This window comes from Orcinus orca, chromosome 4 (assembly GCF_937001465.1).
Source record: "Orcinus orca chromosome 4, mOrcOrc1.1, whole genome shotgun sequence".
Taxonomy (NCBI): Eukaryota; Metazoa; Chordata; class Mammalia; order Artiodactyla; family Delphinidae; genus Orcinus; species Orcinus orca.
This window is the reverse complement of record NC_064562.1, coordinates 152,661,737-152,682,589: the sequence shown is the minus strand read 5'-3', so window position 1 is coordinate 152,682,589 and position 20,853 is coordinate 152,661,737. Positions and strand designations below refer to the sequence as shown.

Genomic DNA, 20,853 nt, shown 5'->3' with positions numbered 1-20,853 from the left:
TGCGGGCGCAGACCCAGGCCGCTCCCACCCCCAGAGCTGCCGTGGTTTGAGGCCGGCTGGGGTCAGAGTGTGCGGCCAGGGGAGGCTGTGGGAGCCCCTCCTCAGAGCAGCCCTTGGCTTTTCCTGCCTGCCCCACCAGCGCCCGGCAGAGGCCTCGCCCGGCCAGGGCGTGAACAGTAGAAACGGGTCAGAGGTCCAAGTAGGACCTTGGGGAGGATCTCCTGACTCTGAACAAGAACTGAGAAAAGTCACCGCTCTCTCTCCCTTTTCACTTTGGACTCCCACGTTATTTCAGCAGCTCCGAGATAGACACATCGCAGGCTGACGTTGTCCCTGCTTAGATGTTTACGCTTGTTACAAATAGCACTGTGACTGTAAAACTGGGAACCGTTCCCCTTAGGAGTCATAGCACCGGGCTCAGCTGAGTTTGGTGGGTTCTCCTTGTTACCACGTGACCTGTAACAGCCAGTGCTTAACGAGGGGGCTTGAGCCCAGCTCTGGCCCTAGGTGCCAACCCAAAGACTTGCCGGTGTGCCCCCGAAGTGGATATGAGTTTATGAGTGAGATCGCTTTACCCGTGGATGAGTACGTGTGTAATGTGTTTGTATGTATCTATATTCATCAAGACACAGACAGGCGAGGCCTCTAAGAGTGGCCATCAGTTCTCTAGAAGCCGACCTTCCTTACACCTGCCCTGTGGAGTCGGCTGCATGGGGTCATTAAAATCCCACTGAGAAAACAGTCCACCTCGTCAGCTCTCTGCAGAAGGGACTGACGTTACCAAGTTCCTGAAAGTCTACGGCGAGCACCAGTCCTACCGCCAATCCACATTTTGTTGAACGTATCGTTGATGTGATTGTCAGGTTTGTTTTCTGTGTTTTTGGGGGGGTGTTTTTGTTTTCCTGCTGGTGACACAGGAAAGATCTGAGTGAAACCAGGGGAGGGCTGGTGGGCGACGCGCTTGCGCGCCTTCTCGGAACCGTGCCTCCCGGGGCGGCCCCTGAGCCAGGCAGGGGCTCTGCAGCCTCCTAGTGCCCTTTACCGCGGGCTCTCCCACTCCTGCAGCCCTGTATCCTCTCAGGAGGAAGGAAGACGCTGAGGCGCCTCCAGACACCCACAGCGTGGCATCAGAGGAGGCCCTGAACCCCAGAGGGCCCCCTTCGTGGCCGGGCGTCACTGCCCAGCCCTGGGGCGTGGGCGGCTCATCCGTGGAGCCGAGGGGAGCCCCTGCTGTCAGCGCGGGTTCACGGAGCTGCGCTCGGCCGTGCCGCAGGGAAACTCCTCCGGGGCCGTGTGGCGTGGGCCACTTGTCTGTGGTTTGCAGGTGTGGACTCGGTTCCATCTTGATAACGTCTCTTCCTGGCACGTGGCTTCGCTTTGTCCCTCTGCGCCGTGGCCGAAAGTGTAGCTCCTGGCCAGGGTGAGACTCAGGGCCGTTCTGCCCGCTGGAGCGACAGGCGGGGATGCGAAAACCACCCCGAAGGCCACCAAGGCTCGCTGGGGAGCTCGGGGTGCCCCCGCGAGGAGGGGACCACGGGCCTGGGCATGCGCTCAGCAGGGAGGGGCCGCTCAGGTGGCGGTGACAACCGGAAGGGGCCTGGAGGGTGCAGGGGCACTCTACCCCTGTGCCTGGCACTTTCTAAAGCAGCTGGAGCAACCCACTTCCCTCGAGCCCATGTGGGAGCATCTGGCCCCAGACAGTCACTGCAGGGTGACCCCTGGCCCTGGAGGATTGTGGCCGTCGTGGACCTGCCGAAGGTGGTTGGGCTCTGAGCTCAGTGGGGCCACCTGCCCGTACTCGCTGCCTCGAGCCGTGGCGGAGTGGCCATCGGCAGGGGTTTGAGCTCATGCTGCGCCGCCGCCACTGTCCCCGCCGTCCCTGCCATGCTGGGCACCAGCAGGGCTGCGATGGGTGCATCCCGGAGCCTGGCCCAGACGTGACTGTCTGCGAGAGGAAAGGGAGGTCTGACGTGAGATGTACATTTTAATTTTTTAAACTGCTACAAACATTGTACTTATGAATTAAAAGAAAAGAATTAAGCGATAACTTGCTGGGTGAGGCCTGCTTTGCTTGTGGAGAGCCTAGACCCCGCGGCGGGGAGGCAGGAATTGATGCCACACCAGCATGAGCCCAGTGCCTCGGTCGGGGGCCGCCGGTCCGGGTGGCTGGCCGTGCGGGGCTGAGGAGGCGACCCGCAGGCCACCTCACAGCGGGCCTCCTGCCCGCACACGCGGCCGCGAAGGCTGCAGCGGTTCTGGTGGAATCTCCCAGGGGCCGTGGGGTTTCGCCCGGAGCCCTACCCTGGAGGGGCGGTCAGGGCTGGCACAGGTTCTGGGGGGCTCACTCGGGGGCCACGACCTGACTTTTGAGCCCCTCATGGTCTAGCTGCCCCTTCCGCCTCATTGGCCATTGCCCCCCCGTGCTCCTGGGCGACAGCGGAGGCGATGCTGCCCTGTCTATTTGAGCCGGTGAGTTCTTCCCACCTGAAATGCTAGCTCCTCCTGGAAGTCTTCTCCACTCAGCTGAGTGGGCACCGTCCTTCCCAGCCCCCAGGAACCCCGGTAGTGAGCGTCACAGTCATCTCGGGGCGCTGGTGATTGCCCACCAACCTGCAAACACAGAGACCCTGGGCCGCGGGCTGCCCCGGGCAGGCGCTTCACAGTGTCTGCTGAAGTCCCCCCAGTTCTGGGAAGTGGGCGGCCCCGAGCCCGACCGTGGTGGGGGCCCCGAGAGACGGCCGAGCACGGGTGGACTGGCCCCTGCCTGTGGTCACGGCCGTGTGACCGCACACGCCTGCAGACAGGGTGTCGGGATGTGCGCAGGCGCCGCAGGTGCGGGCAGTGTCGGCAGGAAGCTGCTTGGAGAGCGTTCAGCTGCTGGGCCTCGTGGACGGGCCGCACGGGTTCGTTTCCACCTGAGTTGCTCTACGCGTTTGGGAAGATCATGTCGCCTCCACAGGTGTGTCTCCTCTGCGACACACCTCCAGGGCCCCTTCAGCTCACCCTTCAGAGCTGCCTAAGCTCTACCCGCCCCTCCCTGGTCCAGGCGAGGCAGCCAGACCCTGGCCGGCACACCTGGTCCACCTGCTGTTTCCAGAAAGGAAATGCCCCCAGATCCCCTGGAAAGAAGCGACGGCATGTCCCCCACTCACCCTCCAGCCACCGTGCACAGGTGCCCTCGGTAGAGGGCAAGACCCCTCTTGTCTTCAGAGGAAGCCCTTGCTTCCTGACCTGACACCTGAGAGCCCTTCTGGGTCTGGGGGTGCCCGGCCCAGCCTCACCCCTCAGGGTAGCACCGCCGGACGGGGCATTCTGCCAGGGCCCGGGGCCTGTGGGCACAGGGTGGGCCTGCTCTGTGGGGTCACCAGGGCTCTTGGGAAACCATGAGGGTGTCCTGCAGTTTCCACGAGCTTGGGGGCCTCAACGGCCTGGCTTCTCCGTCTGGACAGCTCATCCCCACTGGCCTTCCAAGCAGGAAACCCGGGGCCCGTCACGGCCACGTCCTCTAGGGGCCTGACACTCCCAGGCCTTCACCGGCCAGGCCTCCACTCACCCGGCCCAGGGTGTGCTCGGAGGCTGGCTGGCCCAGTGGAGCCGTTGGGTCGGGGTTGGGTTCTGCCTGCTGAGGCGGAGGACTGAAAGTTACGGTCTGGGCTCCCGTGCGTGCGGGGAGAGGATGGTGGTGCCGGCACGGTCGTCGCCCCCTGGCACCAGGGAGTCCATCCTCCCGACCTGCCCTCCTTCAGCTCTGCCCTGCCTGCGCCCGGGCCTGGACCCATCTCCCACACTCCCTGTGCTTCCCTGCCTCTGCCCAGCTGGGGGGTCTTCCTCGGCCAAACCCCTGCCTTCGGAGACGGGCTCAGCTCACCGCTGCCTGCTCCCAGGAGGTGCTGGAGGCCCCTGAGAGACGCCCCTTCCTGCCCTGAGCCTCCGCAGGGGGAAGCAGAGGCCTGTGCCGAGGTTCACAGCCCTGCCCAGCCGAGGGCACGTGGGCCCACCCGTGGGGCCGCGGGGAGCTGGGCCTGCCTTCCCCACCTGCCTGGCCCCTCCTCGTCCTTGGACACCGAAAGTGAGGGCTCTGCTTCCGGGAGCGTCCCCCGGGCCCCCCTCTCCAGGGCTTCCGGTGCCCCTGAAACCTGAGAAGAGACGGTTGGAGCCCAGCCTTTTACCCTGACTCTCCTGGACGTTTGGCTGGAGGCCTAGCAGGGGGTGTAGATGCCTCCTCCGAGCCGCCTGGCTGCCAGGACGCTGAGCACGGGCAGCGATGCCTCTGGGCCACAGCTGCCCTGCGGAGGCATAGGGACCCACTGTCCTGGGGTTGACCAGGCCGGGTGCCCTGGGGCAGCAGCTTTTCCTGATGACGATTCGCCAGCCCCGCCAGGCCAGCACATGGGCCTCTGCCCTCTCCCAAGGCTCCAAGGAGGGTTTGGGTGGGGGGAGGGAGGGGGCCGTGGGAAGGGGTCCCAGGGCCTTGGAGGTGCAGCCTCCAGCCGCATGTCTGGCGGTGGGTACTTGTCCAGAGAGGACGACTCCTGTGCTCTGAGCCCCACTGTAGGTGAGGACAGGGGCTGGGGGCGGGGGGACGGCCGAGTCACAACCCGAGTTGGTGGAGCTGGGTCTGAGACCCTGAGCCGGCTTTGCTTGCCTCTCCCTTGGTCCCCCTGGCCCTGGTGCTGGGATGCACTGAGGCAGCCCTGCTCTGTTCTTGGAGTCGTGGTTGAAGAAAGGTCCTCCTGGAGGATGGTCAGGGTTGGCACAGGCTCTGGGGGACAGAGAGCCAGCGCTAGGGCCACTTGGTAGGTTGAATCCTTCATCTAGGGCGGGGCGGGGGGGAGGTTTCCTGGAGGAGGTGGGACTTGCGGTCACTGGTCCACTTGGCAAGCACTACTGAGTGCTCTATGCCAGGTACCCAGGCTGGAGGAGTGCAGCAGTTGTCAGCCTTCCTGGGCGGTGCTGTGTGGTGTCCCTGTGTCCCCAGAGAGGGAGGGGCCTCCACCAGGAGCTGATGGCAGGCCCGGGCCCTGACCCAGGGACCCCTGCTGCCCTTCCCCTCTACACTCCAAGATCTGACTGCGGGGGAGGGAGGGAGCCCCAGCCAGCCCACCCCATTCTGAGCACCTCCCCTCCTTCCGCCTAGGGCTTCAGCCCGCCTCGCAGGGTGTCAGAGGGCGAGCTCTGGGCACGTGGGTGGGGGGGGGGGCACCTGGGTGGAGACTCGGGGACGCCTCGCATCCCAGGCTCAGCTTCCCTGTCCTGGGACGGCTCAGACCAAGAAGCTCCTGTCATAGTCAGGCCCGAGGAGGGTCCTCTGTTGAAGGTGGAGGTTTTCGGCCTGGACTTTGTGAGCCCTTCCCCCCGAGTTCAGGCCACCCCGGAACCCCGAGGATGCCAGGCAGGCTCACGGATGGGCACGCTGGCCCGTGGGCCTGGGGGTGGGGCGGGGGCACCACGTGGCCATTGCAGCCCGTCCAGCAGGTGTGAGGGCTCTTGCTGGCAAGCCACCTGCTTGAGTTTTACCTTCAAAATGTTCAGTCCCGATGCCTTAGGTGGCCCTTCTCTCTGAAGCCCCCACAGGCTCCACTGCTCTGGTCTTCTGCCCGGCTAAGGCTTGGTCCCCTGGCCAGTCCCAGTGGGCACTCAGTCCCTAGGCCCTGCCGAGGTGGCGGCCCATCCCCAGCCTGGCTCTCAGGCCCTGCTGTCCTGCCCTCCCCGTTACAGCCCCACCACCTCTCACTGCCCGTCCTGCACGTGCTCTGGGCCGGGCGGCCTTGCTGCCTCTCTTGGCCGGTCCTTCTGCAGAGCTCTCCTTCATCCTACGCTGCACCACCTGGCTGGCGCTGGAGGTTCATGTCCCTGTCCCCTGAGCCTCAGTCAAACACTGGCGGAGGCCTGCTGAGGGTGGGTGGCCGGGGACCCCAGCCAGTGCCAGTGGTCGCTTTGTCCAAGGTCAGCGTTGGGGGGCCTCTCAGGGGAGCCAGGAAGCAGCAGGGGCGTTTTCCCAGGACCATGGGCAGAGGAGGCGTGACGGTGTCCTTCACGGGGAGCCTGGCGGCCACTGCACAACACAAGTCAAACCCAGTCCCGAGCCAGCCTGCCTGGGTTCAGAGCCCAGCTTGGCTCCTTGACCACAGCGTGACCTCACCTTTGTCCCTCAGGCTGTTCATCTGGAAAATGGGAATAACAGCAGTGCCAGCCTCCCTCGCAAGAGTGCCGTGAGGATCAAAGTAGAAGACACAGACGTACCAGACATACTGCACTTAGAACAGTGCCCAGTCGCCTTAGCAAGCGTCACAAAGCTGGAAGGCAGAAAATAAATGGCTGGCTCAAGGAAGGTCCAATTTGCAGGAGGGAAAAAGGGAAGAAGGACCAAAGTGTATTGAATAGGAAGACTTCAGAGAGGAGCTGATGCCAGAACAGGGTTTTGAAGAATGAAAAAGAGTTTGCCAGTAAGTCCGAAGGTGAAGTCTAGGCAACCTGCTGGGAAGGGAGGGGATTTACTTGAGGTCAGTCCTTCGTTTGTTCACTCCTTTATTCAGCAAGGCTTCCCCGAGCTGTCTCCTGCGGGGCCGTGGGGTACAGGAGCAGCCGACCCAGCCGAGTGGACCAGGCAGGTCTGGGTGTGGATGGGGCTGATTGATGCAGGGCGATCAGGACTGCGGTGGGGCTGCCCATGGTGGGAGGGATCCGCACCACCCGCTCCCAGCTACTCTCTGGTCTCAAGCACTGTGCCGGCCCCTCAGCCCACCCCATGTGTCACCCAGGCCAGCAAGCATCCCGCCTGCAAGGAGGGGAGCAGGCAGACAGTGGCCGAGCCAGGGGTCTGCTCGGGGCCGGAGCCCTGCCCCCGCCCAGCCTGGTGGTGGTGGCGTTTGTACCGTAAGTGTGAGCGTGTTGGCCGGAGGATGGCTGTGTGCAGGGCATGCAGGTGGGTGGGTGTTGGTGCACACACGTGTCTCTGCGGGTCCCCAAGAGTGTGTTCCTGTGTGAGTCTCCCCATCTGTCTGTCTCTGCCCCTGCCACCCCTCTGTCTGTCGTCTCTCCTCCTCTGGGTCTCCTCATTTGTTTGCACCCCAATGCCTTACCCTGGGCCCTCCCTGGGCCCCCGCCTGTGTGAGCCGGGGCGGGGCAGAGGCGGGGGCTGCGGCCTGGACCCCACCTCTCAAGAGCCCGGTCTGCCCAGCGGAGGTGCCTCGTTCGGTGGCCTGGGCCGGCCAGCCTGGCGACAGGGCTGGGGCGCGGGGCGGGGCCGGGAGCCCGGGCCGCCGGTTTGGGGTCTGGCTCGCTCACTGCAATGTTGATGGCCCGTCAGGGCGGCCCTGATTCCTGCGCTTTCAGTTAAAAGGTTTCTGTTGTTGTAGCTTATGCAGTTGCCCTGTTGCTATGGAAACGTGACATCAAAATGACGTTTCCCGTTTAAAAGCTTTTAACTAAATTCCTGCCTGTCAGATGTAGGCCCCATTTTGAGCGAGGAGCTGCCTTCCAGGAGCGGGGCTCCCGCCGCCGTGGTGCGCAGGCCCCACGCGGCCCGGCCCGAGCGCGCTCTTTAACCCCGCAGGTGACCCCGGCATGGCAGCGGCCGAGGTGCCCGGCTACCTCATGTCCTCGCAGACGGAGAAGCACCGGCGGGCCCGCAACTGGACTGACGCGGAGATGCGCGGCCTCATGCTCGTCTGGGAGGAGTTCTTCGACGAGCTGAAGCAGACCAAGCGCAACGCCAAGGTCTACGAGAAGATGGCCAGCAAGCTGCTGGAGATGACCGGCGAGCGCCGGCTGGGCGAGGAGATCAAGATCAAGATCACCAACATGACCTTCCAGTACAGGTAGGCCCGCGGCCACCGCTGTTGCCGCCACAGAGCCCCAGGGCACCCCAGGCTCGCTGGGCAGGCGGTCCGCACAGGGACATCGCCCCCCCGCCCCCGCCCCCGCCCCGGCCGGGACATCCCCAGAGCTGAGTGTGTGTGGGGGGGTCCTGGCTTTGTGTAAGTGAGAGGGGACCTGCAGAAGCCATGGGGGAGGGGAGGGGGGAAACCGAGGCACAGGAGGGCCGGGCTGGGGCTGACCCCGGCTCCCCAGGCCTCGGCCAGGGCACCACCCCCCAGGCCCGCGGGCGACTCCCACTCGGCCCCCCAGGCTTGGCTCTGCTCCGCAGGGTGGCGGGTGCTGCTGTGTGGGCGGGAAACTGAGGCCGGAGGAGGCTCAGCCACCAGGCCTGCGAGCCGGCCTGTCCTGCCGCTCTGTCATCTTCAGCATCCGCTGAGCCTGCTGTGAGCACAGCACAGCGCTGGCCTTGGGGCCTGGGCGGGGTGTGGAGGGCTCAGCAGAAGCCCTGAGTGCCCAGGAGGGTCCGCTCCCGGGAGGAGGCCCCCGGCCCTGGCTGCCGTGGGAGGAGCCCGGTCGGGGCCAAGTGCGCGGCTCCGGCAGGGGCAGCTCTGGCGTCCGGGACGGAGCCCTGTGGCCCCACGTGCCCAGCACCGTGGAGTGTGAGGCCAGGCCTATCTGCAGGGGCTCACGGTGAGGAGAGGGTCACAGGGAGGGCAAAGGTCAGAGGTGTGGCGTGGGTCAGGGCAGGTTAAGGTCAAGCAGCAGCTGGGCTCTAGGGGGAGAGTGGCACTGAGAGCATGGGCCCTGGGGGCGGCCTGGGCAGTCCCCGAGAGCCTGTCAGTGTGCAGGGGGGCGGGGAGGGGGCCATCTAGGGGGCCGTGCCGGGACCCAGCTGGTCCCAGCCCAGGCCACTTCTGGCCCTCCTAGTGGCCGCTGTGGGCAGGGGCACAGAGCTGCGTGTGGACGAGGCCCTGCAGGTTGGCCTCGGCACCTTGAGCCACACCGTGGGTGAGAGGACCCTCACCCCGACTCCCATGCCCACCTCGAACAAGCAAGGAGAGGCCTCATCCCTCCTGGCCTGACGCTCCCAGCCCGTCTGGAGCCTGGGGACGTGCAGGGGCTCCCCAGGGCCCTGGGCAACCAGAGGCTGTTTCAGTTGCATCCATTTAACTTTTTCTGGCCCTTGGAGGTCCTGAGCCTGGCCTGTCCGAAGGCCCATTTCTGACCCCCAGCTTGGCCCCCAGCCAGGCCCCGGGGTGGAAAACAGGCGGCTGCTGGGGTCCAAAGGCATCCGAGGAGTCGCTTAGGTAAAGTCTGTCAGATTCCAGTCACCGGCTCCTGACGGAAGGGCCGAGCAGCGTGTAGGCGCACCTGCCCCCCGCCCCCCACCCGCCCCTGCCCGGTGAGGAGGGAGCTGCGGAGGTGACGCAGGCTGTCTTACGGGGCTCCTGTCTGACTCCATAGCTCCAGGGCCCCGACTGGTGTCTAGCCGGCTCATTCATTATTTATCCTGAAAGCTTCTTCAGAGTCCCAGGGGAGGGATTCTGTTCCATTCCTGGAAGAGGGATGTGGGCCCCAGAGGCCACAGGAGATGAGGGTATGGCTGAGAGGGCCCAGGGCCCCCTCGCGGACAGCACTTCACAGTTTAGGAAGCACTTGCACACCGTGGTATCTGTCAGCTCCCGTACACCGATGGGGAAACAGAGGCCCAGAGCAGGAGAGGGACTTGCCCAAGGCCACACAGCCCCTCACAGGCCAACGCTTTGGCTGCACGAGTGGTTCTTTCTCCCCCTGCCACCCAGAGCCTCCCACAGCAGAGACTTTAGTTATTTTTTCACGACAGCTTTTCTTTTTTTAAACAATCCTTGTTTGTTTATTAATTTATTGGCCGCACCGCAGGGCTTGCAGGATCTCAGTTCCCTGACTGGGGATTGAACCTGGGCCCTCGACAGTGAAAGCACGGAGTCCTAACTGCTGGACCGCCAGGGAAGTCCCAAGACGGGTGTGTGTGTGTGTGTGTGTGTGTGTGTGTGTGTGTGTGGTACGAGGGCCTCTCACTGTTGTGGCCTCTCCCGTTACGGAGCACAGGCTCCGGACGCTCAGGCTCAGCGGCCATGGCTCACGGGCCCAGCTGCTGCGCAGCACGTGGGACCTTCCCCGACTGGGGCACGAACCTGTGTCCCCTGCATCGGCAGGCGGACTCTCAACCACTGCGCCACCAGGGAAGCCCCGGAGACAGCTTTTTATATATTAACATTGTCGGGGGAATTCCCTGGCGGTCCAGCGGTTAGGACTCTGCGCTCTCACTGTCGCCGCCCAGGTTCAATCCCTGGTTGGGGCACTAGGATGCCGCAAGTCGCTCAGTGTAACCGGAAAAAAAAAAAAAATTGCTGGTTAAGGAAGCCTGGGGGTGGCCAGGTTCCATGGGGGGTGTTTTGTTGGCACACCGTTCAGGTGCTCCCCACGCCAGGGCGGGCCTTTCCTTATTTCTCCGAGGAGTGGGCTGGCTTGAGTTGACAGACCAGGAGCTGGGGGGACACCTGCAGAGGGCCTGGGGGGGAGCCCGGGCGGGGGCTGGGCCCCGAGCACCATCGTCCACCCGCTGTGCCCATGTCCGTGTCGCCCTCCGCGGGGTGGACGGTGGTCCGTGGTCAGGAAGCCGGAGCGGCCTGCTCGTCCCCACGTGGCCCGTCCCGGGCTTCCTGCTGAGGACAGTCTGCTTGCTGGGCGCTGCTCGAGGGCATGTCCTGCCTGGCCCGCCTCTGCCTGCTGCCCTGAGCCACGCACCTCCGCGGGGGGCCACTCTTTCAGGTGGTCAGCTCGTTATCTGCAGTGACCAGTGTGACCGGTGCCTGCACCCTGGCAGGGAGCCCCTTGTCAGAGACAGAGGCCGTCTGGCCACGGGGCGCTCTGTTTCTCAAAGGCCTCGCCACAGCGGGAAGAGCGAGGGGCAGGAACATGGGGGCTGGAAGCTGAGGCCGGGGGCCCAGGAAACCCTGTGGCCTCCTTCCTGGCCTGGCTGGTGCTGCCCAGCTGTCTTGCGGCCGCCTCTCCCCATCCCTCACCTCCCAGGGGACAGCCAAGGCCCAGGGACCTTCAGGTTCCGTCTGCAGGGGAGGGGAGCGTGGTGCAGGGCCTCAGATGGGCTCAGGCCCACAGTGGGCAGAGCCGTGCAGTGCAGACCCTGGGCCTGGGGCCCGAGTGGGGGTGGGGTACGTCAGGCAGTGTGGGAAGGGACCCCGTCCGGCCCAGCCCGGGTCCTCCTGGCACCTTCAGCCGAGAATATCTGACAGCTTGCTGTTTGCCAGACACCGGGCGTTGTCTTCTTAAATCTTCCCGAGAGTGACGGCCACGTGAGGAGCTTACTTTGATCATCCCCATTTTACTGATGTGAAAATGGAGGCTCAGAGAGGTTAATGGACCTGCTGATGGTCACACAGCAAAGCGATGGAGACGAGAGACAGACTCAGATGTGCTGGACACTGAGGCCTGTGCTCTTACCTTCTGAGCTTCTTGCTCCCCAGGGCGTCCTCTTTAGAAAAGCGCGTTGATTATACGACCGTACTTTACGTTTGCGTAACACATTATATTACATTTTATTCCCATGTTGGTGTTATACCATATATTTGGTTATTGCCGGTTAACTTACTAAAAAGCAGCATTTGTTCATTGCAGAGAGTTTAGAAATTCCAGAAAAGCAAAGAGAGGACGAATGAGCCCAAGGTCCTGGCACTCACACTGGGGCACGTGCATCCTTTCCGACATCCAAGGCGGTGTAGGTCCCGAGCCTGACTTCTTGCTGAGTCCCATGTCACCTTGGCCCTGGGGCCTGGCCGATTTTTCTGGGGAGGCCTGGCTGCCACGTGGCTCCCCCAGGTCCGGAGCCCCCGAGTGCCCCTCCGCCGAGGGCCGGGCGAGGCAGGGCCGGGAGCAGCTGTTTCTCACCCTTGGCTCTTGTGTCTTTCGTTTCAGGAAATTAAAATGCATGACAGATAGCGAGTCCGTCCCGCCCGACTGGCCCTATTACCTAGCCATTGATAGGATTCTGGCCAAGGTCCCCGAGTCCTGTGATGGCAAACTGCCGGACGGCCAGCAGCCGGGGCCCTCCACGTCCCAGACCGAGGCGTCCCTGTCGCCGTCTGCTAAGTCCACCCCTCTGTACTTACCGTATAAGCAGTGCTCCTACGAAGGCCGCTTCCAGGACGATGGCTCCGCCAGCTCCTCCAGCTTACTGTCCCTTAAGTTCAGGTAGTGTGTGTGCTTCCCTCTCTTGCCTCCACACCAGCGGGGCCGGGCACCCGCCCTCCGGAGAGGGGGCTGAGGGCCGCGAGGGGGCTGTCCTGGCGGCGGCATCCTCGGCCGGCCCGGGCCGGCCGCGGAAGCCTAGGTAGTATGCACCAGCCCCCAGGGGCAGGGAGGCCAGAGACAGGAAGGCAGGTGGTTCCCGAAGCTTGGGCTGTCATGTCCACAGACTGGGTGCATCTCCTGCTCCGTCACCGCTTAGCTGTGTGGAAAGTCCTTGATCTCTCTGGGCCTCAGCCTCCCTCTGTGAAATGGGGATAAATCAGGACCTTCTCCAGGGAGGGCTGGGATTAGAGGCGAGCGCTCCCGCCTTCCCTCGGCTTCTGGCCCTTGTGCTCCCCCTACCCCAAGCAGACCGTGCCCTGGGGTCCCCTTCTCCCTGGCCTGGCCGGGCCGGCTGGTCTCTCAGCACCGGGGAGGGGGTGTCAGGCTGAGCCTCCAGGGTGTGCTCGGAGCCTGGCTGCAGTGGGGGGACGCAGCCCCTCTGCCGTCCACGGCGTCCTGCCAGGCGTGTGCTGACCCTGCCTAAAGATGCCCTCAGTCAGGTGTGCGGGAGACACACCCCTGTGGTGTGGGGGCCGGGGAGCCAGAGGAGGTGACGTTTGGGCTGGGCTTTCACGGATGAATAGGAGTTGGCCAGTGGGGGAGAGAACAGGAAGAGTGTGGATTTGAGCTGTGGCCCTGCCTCCCCTGAGCCTGGTCTCAGGTCTGTCAGATGGGAGTAGGGTGGGGTGAGGAAGGCATCTCCGGGGGCCCCTCCAGTCTGACACCCCCAGTCTGGGGGGCTGCTGCTCCGTTTGTTCTCAGCAAAGACCCCAGACAGAAATGCCTTTGCTGGTGGCCAGGCCGAGTTGCAGGGAAGTCTGAGATTTACGGACAGTTGTTTCCATGGATTGAGCCCAGTTCCCAGACTGACAGCTGCCCCAGGCATTGCACCAGGACTGGGACGTGGGGCTGTTCTCCCTCTCGGGGCCGAGCTCTGCTCTCTGCCCCTGAGGTTGGCGGGGTCACGAATCTTCTGCACAGAAGCAGAGGGCCTGGGCTCGGGGACGGGCAGGATCTTGGGGCCTGGTGGGGTTTGGCAGCTCCCTGCCCACCCGTGGGGGCCGGTTAGACCCGGGATGCCCCACCCCCGAGCAGAGAGCCCAGGGCATGCCCACCCAGCTCAGCGGGTTTGGGGGTGCTCTTGTGGCAGGGACCCCCCGCCTCCTAAGCCTGTGCCCCCTTCGTGGTGGGAGGGCCCGGCCCTCACGTGCGTGGACGGTAGCCCAGCACCCCATGTGCCCGGTGGCGGCCGGGAGGGTCGGGCAGGCCCGGGCTCCGTGGCCAGCCGTCCACACGCCGGCGCTGTCCTTCCAGGTCGGACGAGCGGCCCGTGAAGAAACGCAAGGGACAGGGCGGCCACTTGCAGAGGAAGAAGCTGCGGCTGCTGGAGACGATGCTGGAGGAGCAGCGCCGGCTCAGCCGCGCCCTGGAGGAGACGTGCCGCGAGGTGCGCCGCGGGCTGGACCAGCACAGCCTCCTGCAGGCGCAGGGCCTGCAGCTGCAGGAGCGCATGATGAGCCTGCTCGAGAAGATCATCGCCAAGTCCGGGGTCTAGGCCGCCCACCGGCCCCCCGCCGCCGCCGCCTCGGCCTCCAGCGTTAAAGCCCCCCGGGCACGCGGCCGGCCGGGGCCCCGGGCTCACGGCAGGGCAGCTCCCGGGAAGAGCCTCCCGGAATCTGCTCTCCAGTATCGTCACTGTCGACGGTACTCGGAACGGCTTTTGATGTTAAACGTGTCATTTTCATCACTGCCTGGAAGCGGAGGTCACGGTGCAGCCCTGGAGGGAGGCGCAGGCGGTCCCTCCCAAGACGAAGCGGGTGGACGCAGCGCGGGGGCAGGTGTGTCCCCCTCCCTGGGTCTGCTGCGTCGGCCCCGAGAGCCTCGAACACCTGGGCCAACCCCAGAGGCCCGCACCGCCTTCAGCGGCCTTTTCATCTGTCCCCCCGGGACGTCGGGCGTCCCGACAGCGCTAATAACAGCGGTGACCCTGCCCGCTGGGGACACCCTGTCCTGTTCCACCGTCTCTGCCCAGGGATGCGGCGGGGATGAGACGAGGCCGAGCCTCGGGGAACTGACACTCGGGGGGCAGGCAGGCGAGTGAGTGGAGAAGCCAGGTAACAGCAGGTTGTGAAAGTGCTGGCAGGGCAGGGCCGGGCTGGCCGTGGGCGCACGTAGCCGGCAGCCATCCAGGGGCTGCCTCCCCGGGAGGGAGAGGGGCTGGGGGTGGGAGCCTCAGCGCTGCGAGATCTGCCAGCAGGAAAGCCCTTCCAGAGCCCCCCCGCCCCCCAGTTCCTCCTGAGTCTCATCTGGGCCCAGGTGGCTGAAAGAAGGCACCACAGGAGAGCCGGGGGTTACGTCTTGTTCAGGGCCTCCCTGGGGACGTAGCCTGGGACGCTGCCACTCCGTAGCTCTGAGGACGCTCTTCCAAAAAAGTGGGGAGAAAGAAGCCTCTTGATATGTGACTTTTGGTAGGAGATATGGCAGTCAGGTCCCAGTGAAAGGTCACAGCTAGTCACAAAGAACAGACGTCTCAGTTAATGGCTGTAGCGCTTTTCTCTGTATGGGAAGAACCGGATTCATTAAAACTTGCTGAGATACACGTCTACCTGTCCGAGGGCCTGATTGTTTGTCCAAAGCACAGAGTACCCCGTCACGGTCTTCACGTCCTCTGTCTGGAGTGTGGAGGGCTTCGTCCTGTCACCTTTTTTGGGGGGTGGGGGCCACGCCGTGAGGCGTGCGGGCTCTTAGTTCCCCGACCAGGGATCAAAGCCGGGCCCCGTGCGGTGGAAGCGCAGAGTCCTAACCACTGGACTGCCGGGGGAGTCCCCATCCCGTCGCCTTGATCCCCTCGCAGGGTGCACTGTGGCCCCACCCCGTGCAGCTGGGTGATGAGCAAAACCCTCCGTGGCTCTCTGTTTTACAAGGAATGCCTGGTTCACCCCTGGACTAGCAAGTTGCTGCCACACAGCAGGGTTCTGAGGAGACACAGTGGGTGGGTTAGTGACAGGTGACTTATGGGGTGGAAAAGCTCCTCTGACTGTTGCTCAGCAAACTGCTGGGATTTTTTGTGGGGCTGCGGGGTGGGGAGTGGAAGCCGGGGCCCTGCAGGAGGCTGCCGCAGTCTCCCTGTGTGACAGCCACCAGCTCATCTGAACCTCCATGACCCTTGAGGGCAGCCAGCCAGTAACCAGGGCTCTGCTGGTGTCAGAGCACCCCCGGTGAGCCAGGTGGTGTAGACACCTGTCTGCTGGAGGGAGGGGCTGGGTGTCCTGTGCAGCGTGGAGGGCGGGGCCGGGTGGGCAGGACGGCCCAGCGGGATCCCCTCGGAGAGCACGTGCTGTGGACTCAAACCATTGCACTTTGGGACTGAAGAGGTGGTGTGTCTGGGGAATGTTTACCCAGCTCTGCAGCAGGGGTGGAGCCCTGCCGTGTCAACTTGCAAGTATTCCCACGAGCCCCAGCTGCCGGGAGTGTGCTGCCGCGTATGCCCTGCCGGGAGTGCGCTGCTAGGTGTGCCCTGCCGGGAGTGTGCTGCCGGGAGTGTGCTGCCGTGTGTGCCCTGCCGGGAGTGCGCTGCTAGGTGTGCCGTGCCCTGCCGGGAGTGTGCTGCCGCGTATGCCCTGCCGGGTGTGCGCTGCTAGGTGTGCCCTGCCGGGTGTGCGCTGCCGGGTGTGCGCTGCCGGGTGTGCCCTGCCGGGAGTGTGCTGCCGGGTGTGCCTGGCCGGGAGTGTGCTGCCGGGTGTGCCCTGCCGGGAGTGCGCTGCCGGGTGTGCGCTGCCGGGTGTGCCCTGCCGGGTGTGCGCTGCCGGGTGTGCCCTGCCGGGTGTGCGCTGCCAGGTGTGCCCTGCCGGGAGTGTGCTGCCGGGTGTGCCTGGCCGGGAGTGTGCTGCTGGGTGTGCCCTGCCGGGTGTGCGCTGCTGGGTGTGCCCTGCCGGGTGTACGCTGCCGGTGTGTGCTGCCGGGTGTACCCTGCCAGGAGTGCACTGCCGGGTGTGCGCTGCCCGGTGTGCGCTGCCGGGTGTGCGCTGCCCGGTGTGCACGGTGGCTCCCGCATCCACCACAGAGGCCCAGAGCCTGGAGGCGCCTCATGTTGAAGGCCTGTGTTTGGGGGCTGCCCTGGCGAATTTCTAGCTCTTAGACAAGGCACCAGCATGAGAGCTCACTCAACTGACACTAGGCCCCGGCCAGGCTGGGCCTGAGAGGGTCTGGACTGAACCCCGACAGGCAACCGACCCCATCAGGGTGGTCATGCCCAGGAGCCCTCCAGGAGGGGTGGACCGAGTCGTGAGGCAGAGCCTCACCTTAACATCTTTGCGTTCCTAGAATCAGGGTCACGAAGTATTAGTGTTTCAGAAACTGCGAGGCCTCAGTTACAACGTGTAATTTTGCTTTTTTGCATTTGTATTTGGAGGTAATCTGGTCTGTTTTCTTTTCCCTGCTCTCTCCATCAGAGTTTGTAATTAATGCCCCTTCTCCGTCCTCAGTGGAATCAGCTTATCCCTGTCCTTGGTCTGGACAGAGCCATTTAGGGTCCAGCGGAACTCAGCTGAGAACCGCCCAGGTCACGCCCTTCATAAACGATGTGTCTTTAGCCGCTTTCCAATGTCTTCTACAGGTTATTGGTCCGTTAAGGAAGGAAAAGTGGCGATATCAGTAAATGCTAAAATATTTGATAAGATTCAGCAAAACAACATGTTAACACTGACAAGTAAAATCAAGAAGCAGACAGATGTGCTCACTTTCACCATTATTATTTTGTTTCTTGACATTTATCACTAATGCATTAAGACAAACAAAATAAGCAGGATAAGAGACGAAATGAAGAAATTAAAAATACCTTTATTTTCAGATCATATTTTTATATACCCAGAAAACCAAAGTATAGAAAAGATCAAGAGCACATTAAACTACCTTAAACCCGTTAAATATGCGGATGGAAAAATTCACAGTTATGATTCAGAGCTATAGAATATCTACAAGTGAATTTAAGCAGAAAGGTACAGGATTATATGAAGAAAACTATTCAGTCTCATTGAGAAATGTAAAACAGGCCTCCCGCCTTCTGAGATGGCCCACACTCGTCTGTGAAGTGTGTTTCTCCCAAGGTTGTCTCACCACTTTTTTTTTTCTTTTTTTTTTGCCGTACGCGGGCCTCTCACTGTTGTGGCCTCTCCCGTTGTGGAGCACAGGCTCCGGACGTGCAGGCTCAGCGGCCATGGCTCACGGGCCCAGCCGCTCCGCGGCATGTGGGATCTTCCCGGACCGGGGCACGAACCCGTGTCCCCTGCATCGGCAGGCGGACTCTCAACCACTGCGCCACCAGGGAAGCCCTGTTCTCACCTTTTGAGACAGACTGCATTATGTCTATGGAATGTGTATCTCTCTAAATAAATCCACTTCTTACCTATCCAAAAAAAGAACATTTAAAACAATATCTGAGCATGTGGAGAGATCCCAGAAACTCCAAAATATAATTTTATTAATGTAATCCCAACTCTGCTCTCAATAACACTGCACTTCTTTGTTTTGAAATGGGTGGAATTATTTTAAAATTCACATGAAAATGGAATAGGGCAAAAGCTCCGAGGCCGATAAAAGTGGGAAGACGTGCTCAGCTCCAGGAGGCATTGGGAAAATACGAAATTAAATGCGAACATGCATTTCACACTCGTGAGATGGGGAGAATGTCAAGAAACGAAGACTCGGACACGGCCGGTGGCCATATAGACTGATGCAACCGTTCGGAGGAGCCATCTGGCATTTCCTAGTAGAGCTCGGCAACCGGGCCGTTCCCACACGTGCCAGCCCAGGGCTGAGTTCTCAATCCGGGGCCTCAGGACCCCCATAAATAACACTCTTCAAAAGTATTGAAGATGCCAAGAGCTTTTCGTTTATGTGGGTTCTAACTGCCAATATTAACACCTGTTGGAGTACCTTATTAGAAATTAAACCTAAGATTTAAGAAATATTCACTTCAAAATAACAATAAACTCACTACAATGGTAACCTAAGTAACAATTACATGGAAAATTTGTTTTCCAAAACAAGAAGTTTTAGCGAGAAGAGTGGCATCATGTCACCTTTCCTCAAATCTCTGGCTTCAGAGAGGTCAGCGTCCACTGTGGCACATGGCTTGGTTGGAAAATGTGAGAGAATCTGGGAAATCCAGACTCACACGCTTATACGTTTGGGAAAGAAAGGAAGGTTTAATAACATCTTCAGGTCACGGACGTTCTTCCTCGTGACGACACCCATACTCAACAAGCGGTGGTCCCTCTCGGGCTGGTTGCAACGTGGAATCTGAAATCGTATCGATGAACTTTCACTTCTGTCTTACTGGAATCCATCTGTCCGTCCTGTGCCTGGACCAGTCCTTATGCACACTTGTTCCTGTGGCATCACACACTGGGCATTTGGAAGATAACGGATCACCAAGCAATGGAGGTGACAGTCATGTATCAAAGTGTCGCTTTTGTGAACGTCACCATCAGTCTCAGCAGAAAAGTCTTTAGTTTGGTAAGTTGGCGAGCTTATGGTGGTGGATGCAGGTTTTTCAAAATCCCAGTCTTTGCGTGAAAGCTTGAATTTTATTGTTGGTCACAAACACTCCGTTTTCCTTAAAGGGACAGGCTCACTTTGTTGTTTTCAAGAAAATGTCTGCCAGGTCTGAATAATCAGAGCTTCTATCAGTCCTTCCTTCAAGTAAAAAGTTGTTGCATTAATATGTGTGTGTATTTTTCAGCCAGCAGCTCAAACAGCTGCACACGTGCTTTTCCCCAACCTCCCCGCAGGCCTGGAACTGAAGTGCTTTGTGTGTATCTGCCATTTGGTCACACGGCAGATTAAGCCATGGACTCAAGGGCCAGGATTTGATAGAATTAACCCTTCTCCAGCAGGTGCTGCCTCTGAGGGCCCCAGGCAGCTTTCTGACACTGTCTTCTGGAGTGTTCCATTGGAACCGTGCTGGCCAGAACTCCTCACCCCATGTGGTCCCAGGGTCCCAGGGTCAAGGGTGAGGTTGTGTGAGGCTGGGAAGGCGGAAGTGAAGGGGAGGCCAGGATGCTCTGAAGGCTGCAGTGGCTTACGGTCGTGGGGGGTTAGAGGCATCGACGCAGCAGGGGAGAGACACAGCTGTCTCAGCTGTTCCAGTTTGTCTGGTGCAGTGTAACTGGCCACGTGAGCCATTTTGGGGAACTGGTTCCACGGCATTTTGGGGGCACCTGCTCAGGTTCAGGTGCTGTGATACTGTGTCCCTGCCCTTGAGGAGCTGAGGACAGACCTCAGTTCCTTCATTCAGATCTCTGCTGTTTGGTGTCAAGGTTGATTCAGGTTTCCCCTGTAACAGACAACGCACGGAAGACCCTCCCTCCCCTCCCTCGTGGCAGAGCCGCTAAAGGCCCGTCAGTATCCATGCTTTCCTTCCTCAATGACAAAATGCTTATATTATTCTGGGCAACAATGTTCCAACTAAATCTGACCAAAGTCCCTTGCAATTTAGGGTGGCAAGTAAGGCATCTGAGGAAGTTAGGTGCAAATTCTAGGAAACGTTCTTAAGAAAGTAATAGGCAGGTATGTGGGTTTTTCTTGCCCTTTCCCCACTTTCTCCTGCTTCCTGCCCAGCAACAGGGGAGATGGAGGAGATGCCTGGCTCTCCAGCAGCCTTCCAGGACTATGAGGCCCTCTTGAGGATGAAAGCCACAAGCCCAACAGAGCAGAAAGACTGAGGGCCCTGGCATCTGCCTGTGCCGTGAAGCTGCTGTGTGGGCCTGGCTTCTCTTATGTGAGAGAGAAATAAAATTCCATCCCATGTCAGTGTTATTTCCGGCCTCTGTTTTTTGCAGCCAAACTCAATTTTTAACAGAGAATTTAGTACCAGAAAGGGGAAAGGGTATTGGCAACAGCGGCTCCTGGAACAATGTACCAGCCAAGTGGAGGCAGCTGAATGGGGGGCAGAGGGGTCATGAGGGCCTACCCATTGCCGCTGGAAAGCCGGTGACACGCGCCATGTCACGGGGATCGTGTGGCCAGACTGCCACCCACCTGGCCCACCTTGGCAGGCAGACACACACAGGCAGGCTGGCAGCGCTGGGGGGATGGGGGGAATACGTGCAGAACCCTGGTGAGAGCTGGGCCCTCTTGGCACCTTGAGCAAGGCCCCAACAGCAGAAGGGGAGCCCGGGGGGCACGCAGCATCCTAGGGCCAAGGCCCCTCACGCCATGCGTGTACGGGGTCCCCGAGTCGGGATAGGGGAGGCCGGGAGGGCCGCAGGTGTGGGCAGGGCCCCGGGGACGGGGCTGCTCTCATCTCAGAGGCCACAGTCAGCGTGGGGGCCTCGCTCCCGCTCCCGGGGGAGGGCCCGGCACACAGACCCCGCCCTCCCTCCTGCTCCAGCTGCCGTCTCATTTCACATCCACAAAGTGCCCTCAATGCAGGCCTCGCCCCCCAAGCTTTCCACCAGCTTCTGGAACTTTCCCATCTTATTACTCGGTGTGTTACTACTCCCGTCAAGCCCACAGCTCAGGCTGCCGGGGGTCTGGGGGCCCGCCTCTCCCCAGCTGCTTGCCCCGCAGGCCATGAGCTCAGCTCACAAAAGCCCATTACTGTTGAAATTTAGATTCCGGCTTCATGCCTGACCCCCACCTCCCTTATTTTCCAAAACGCCTTCGTCTTTTCCTGTTCAGAGA

At 61.4% G+C, this 20,853-nt stretch overlaps 1 protein-coding gene across 4 annotated transcripts; it reads left to right on the top strand.

The window, feature by feature from the left end:
- Positions 1–5,919: 5,919 nt before the first annotated feature.
- MSANTD1 (Myb/SANT DNA binding domain containing 1) lies at positions 5,920–14,771 on the top strand. 4 transcript variants are annotated; one of them, XM_033419553.2, is made up of 5 exons: positions 5,920–6,446; positions 6,762–6,876; positions 7,556–7,820; positions 11,794–12,069; positions 13,483–14,771. In XM_033419553.2, the coding sequence occupies exons 1-5, from the start codon at positions 6,429–6,431 to the stop codon at positions 13,721–13,723; spliced, it is 915 nt and encodes a 304-aa protein (XP_033275444.1). In that variant the 5' UTR covers positions 5,920–6,428; the 3' UTR covers positions 13,724–14,771. The 4 variants fall into 4 exon arrangements, with proteins under 4 accessions (XP_033275444.1, XP_049565242.1, XP_012386818.2 ...); XM_049709285.1 differs by lacking the exon at positions 6,762–6,876; XM_012531364.3 differs by having other exon boundaries at positions 5,920–6,876.
- Positions 14,772–20,853: the final 6,082 nt, after the last annotated feature.

Excerpts from the sequence above, each read along its gene's own strand:
- MSANTD1 (XM_012531364.3), top strand. The coding sequence starts at position 6,429 with ATGAAAAAGAGTTTGCCAGTAAGTCCGAAGGTGAAGTCTAGGCAACCT. Across the intron at positions 6,877-7,555 it reads GTGGTGGTGGCGTTTGTACC|GTGACCCCGGCATGGCAGCG; the intron begins GTAAGTGTGAGC and ends TTAACCCCGCAG. Across the intron at positions 12,070-13,482 it reads TTACTGTCCCTTAAGTTCAG|GTCGGACGAGCGGCCCGTGA; the intron begins GTAGTGTGTGTG and ends CTGTCCTTCCAG.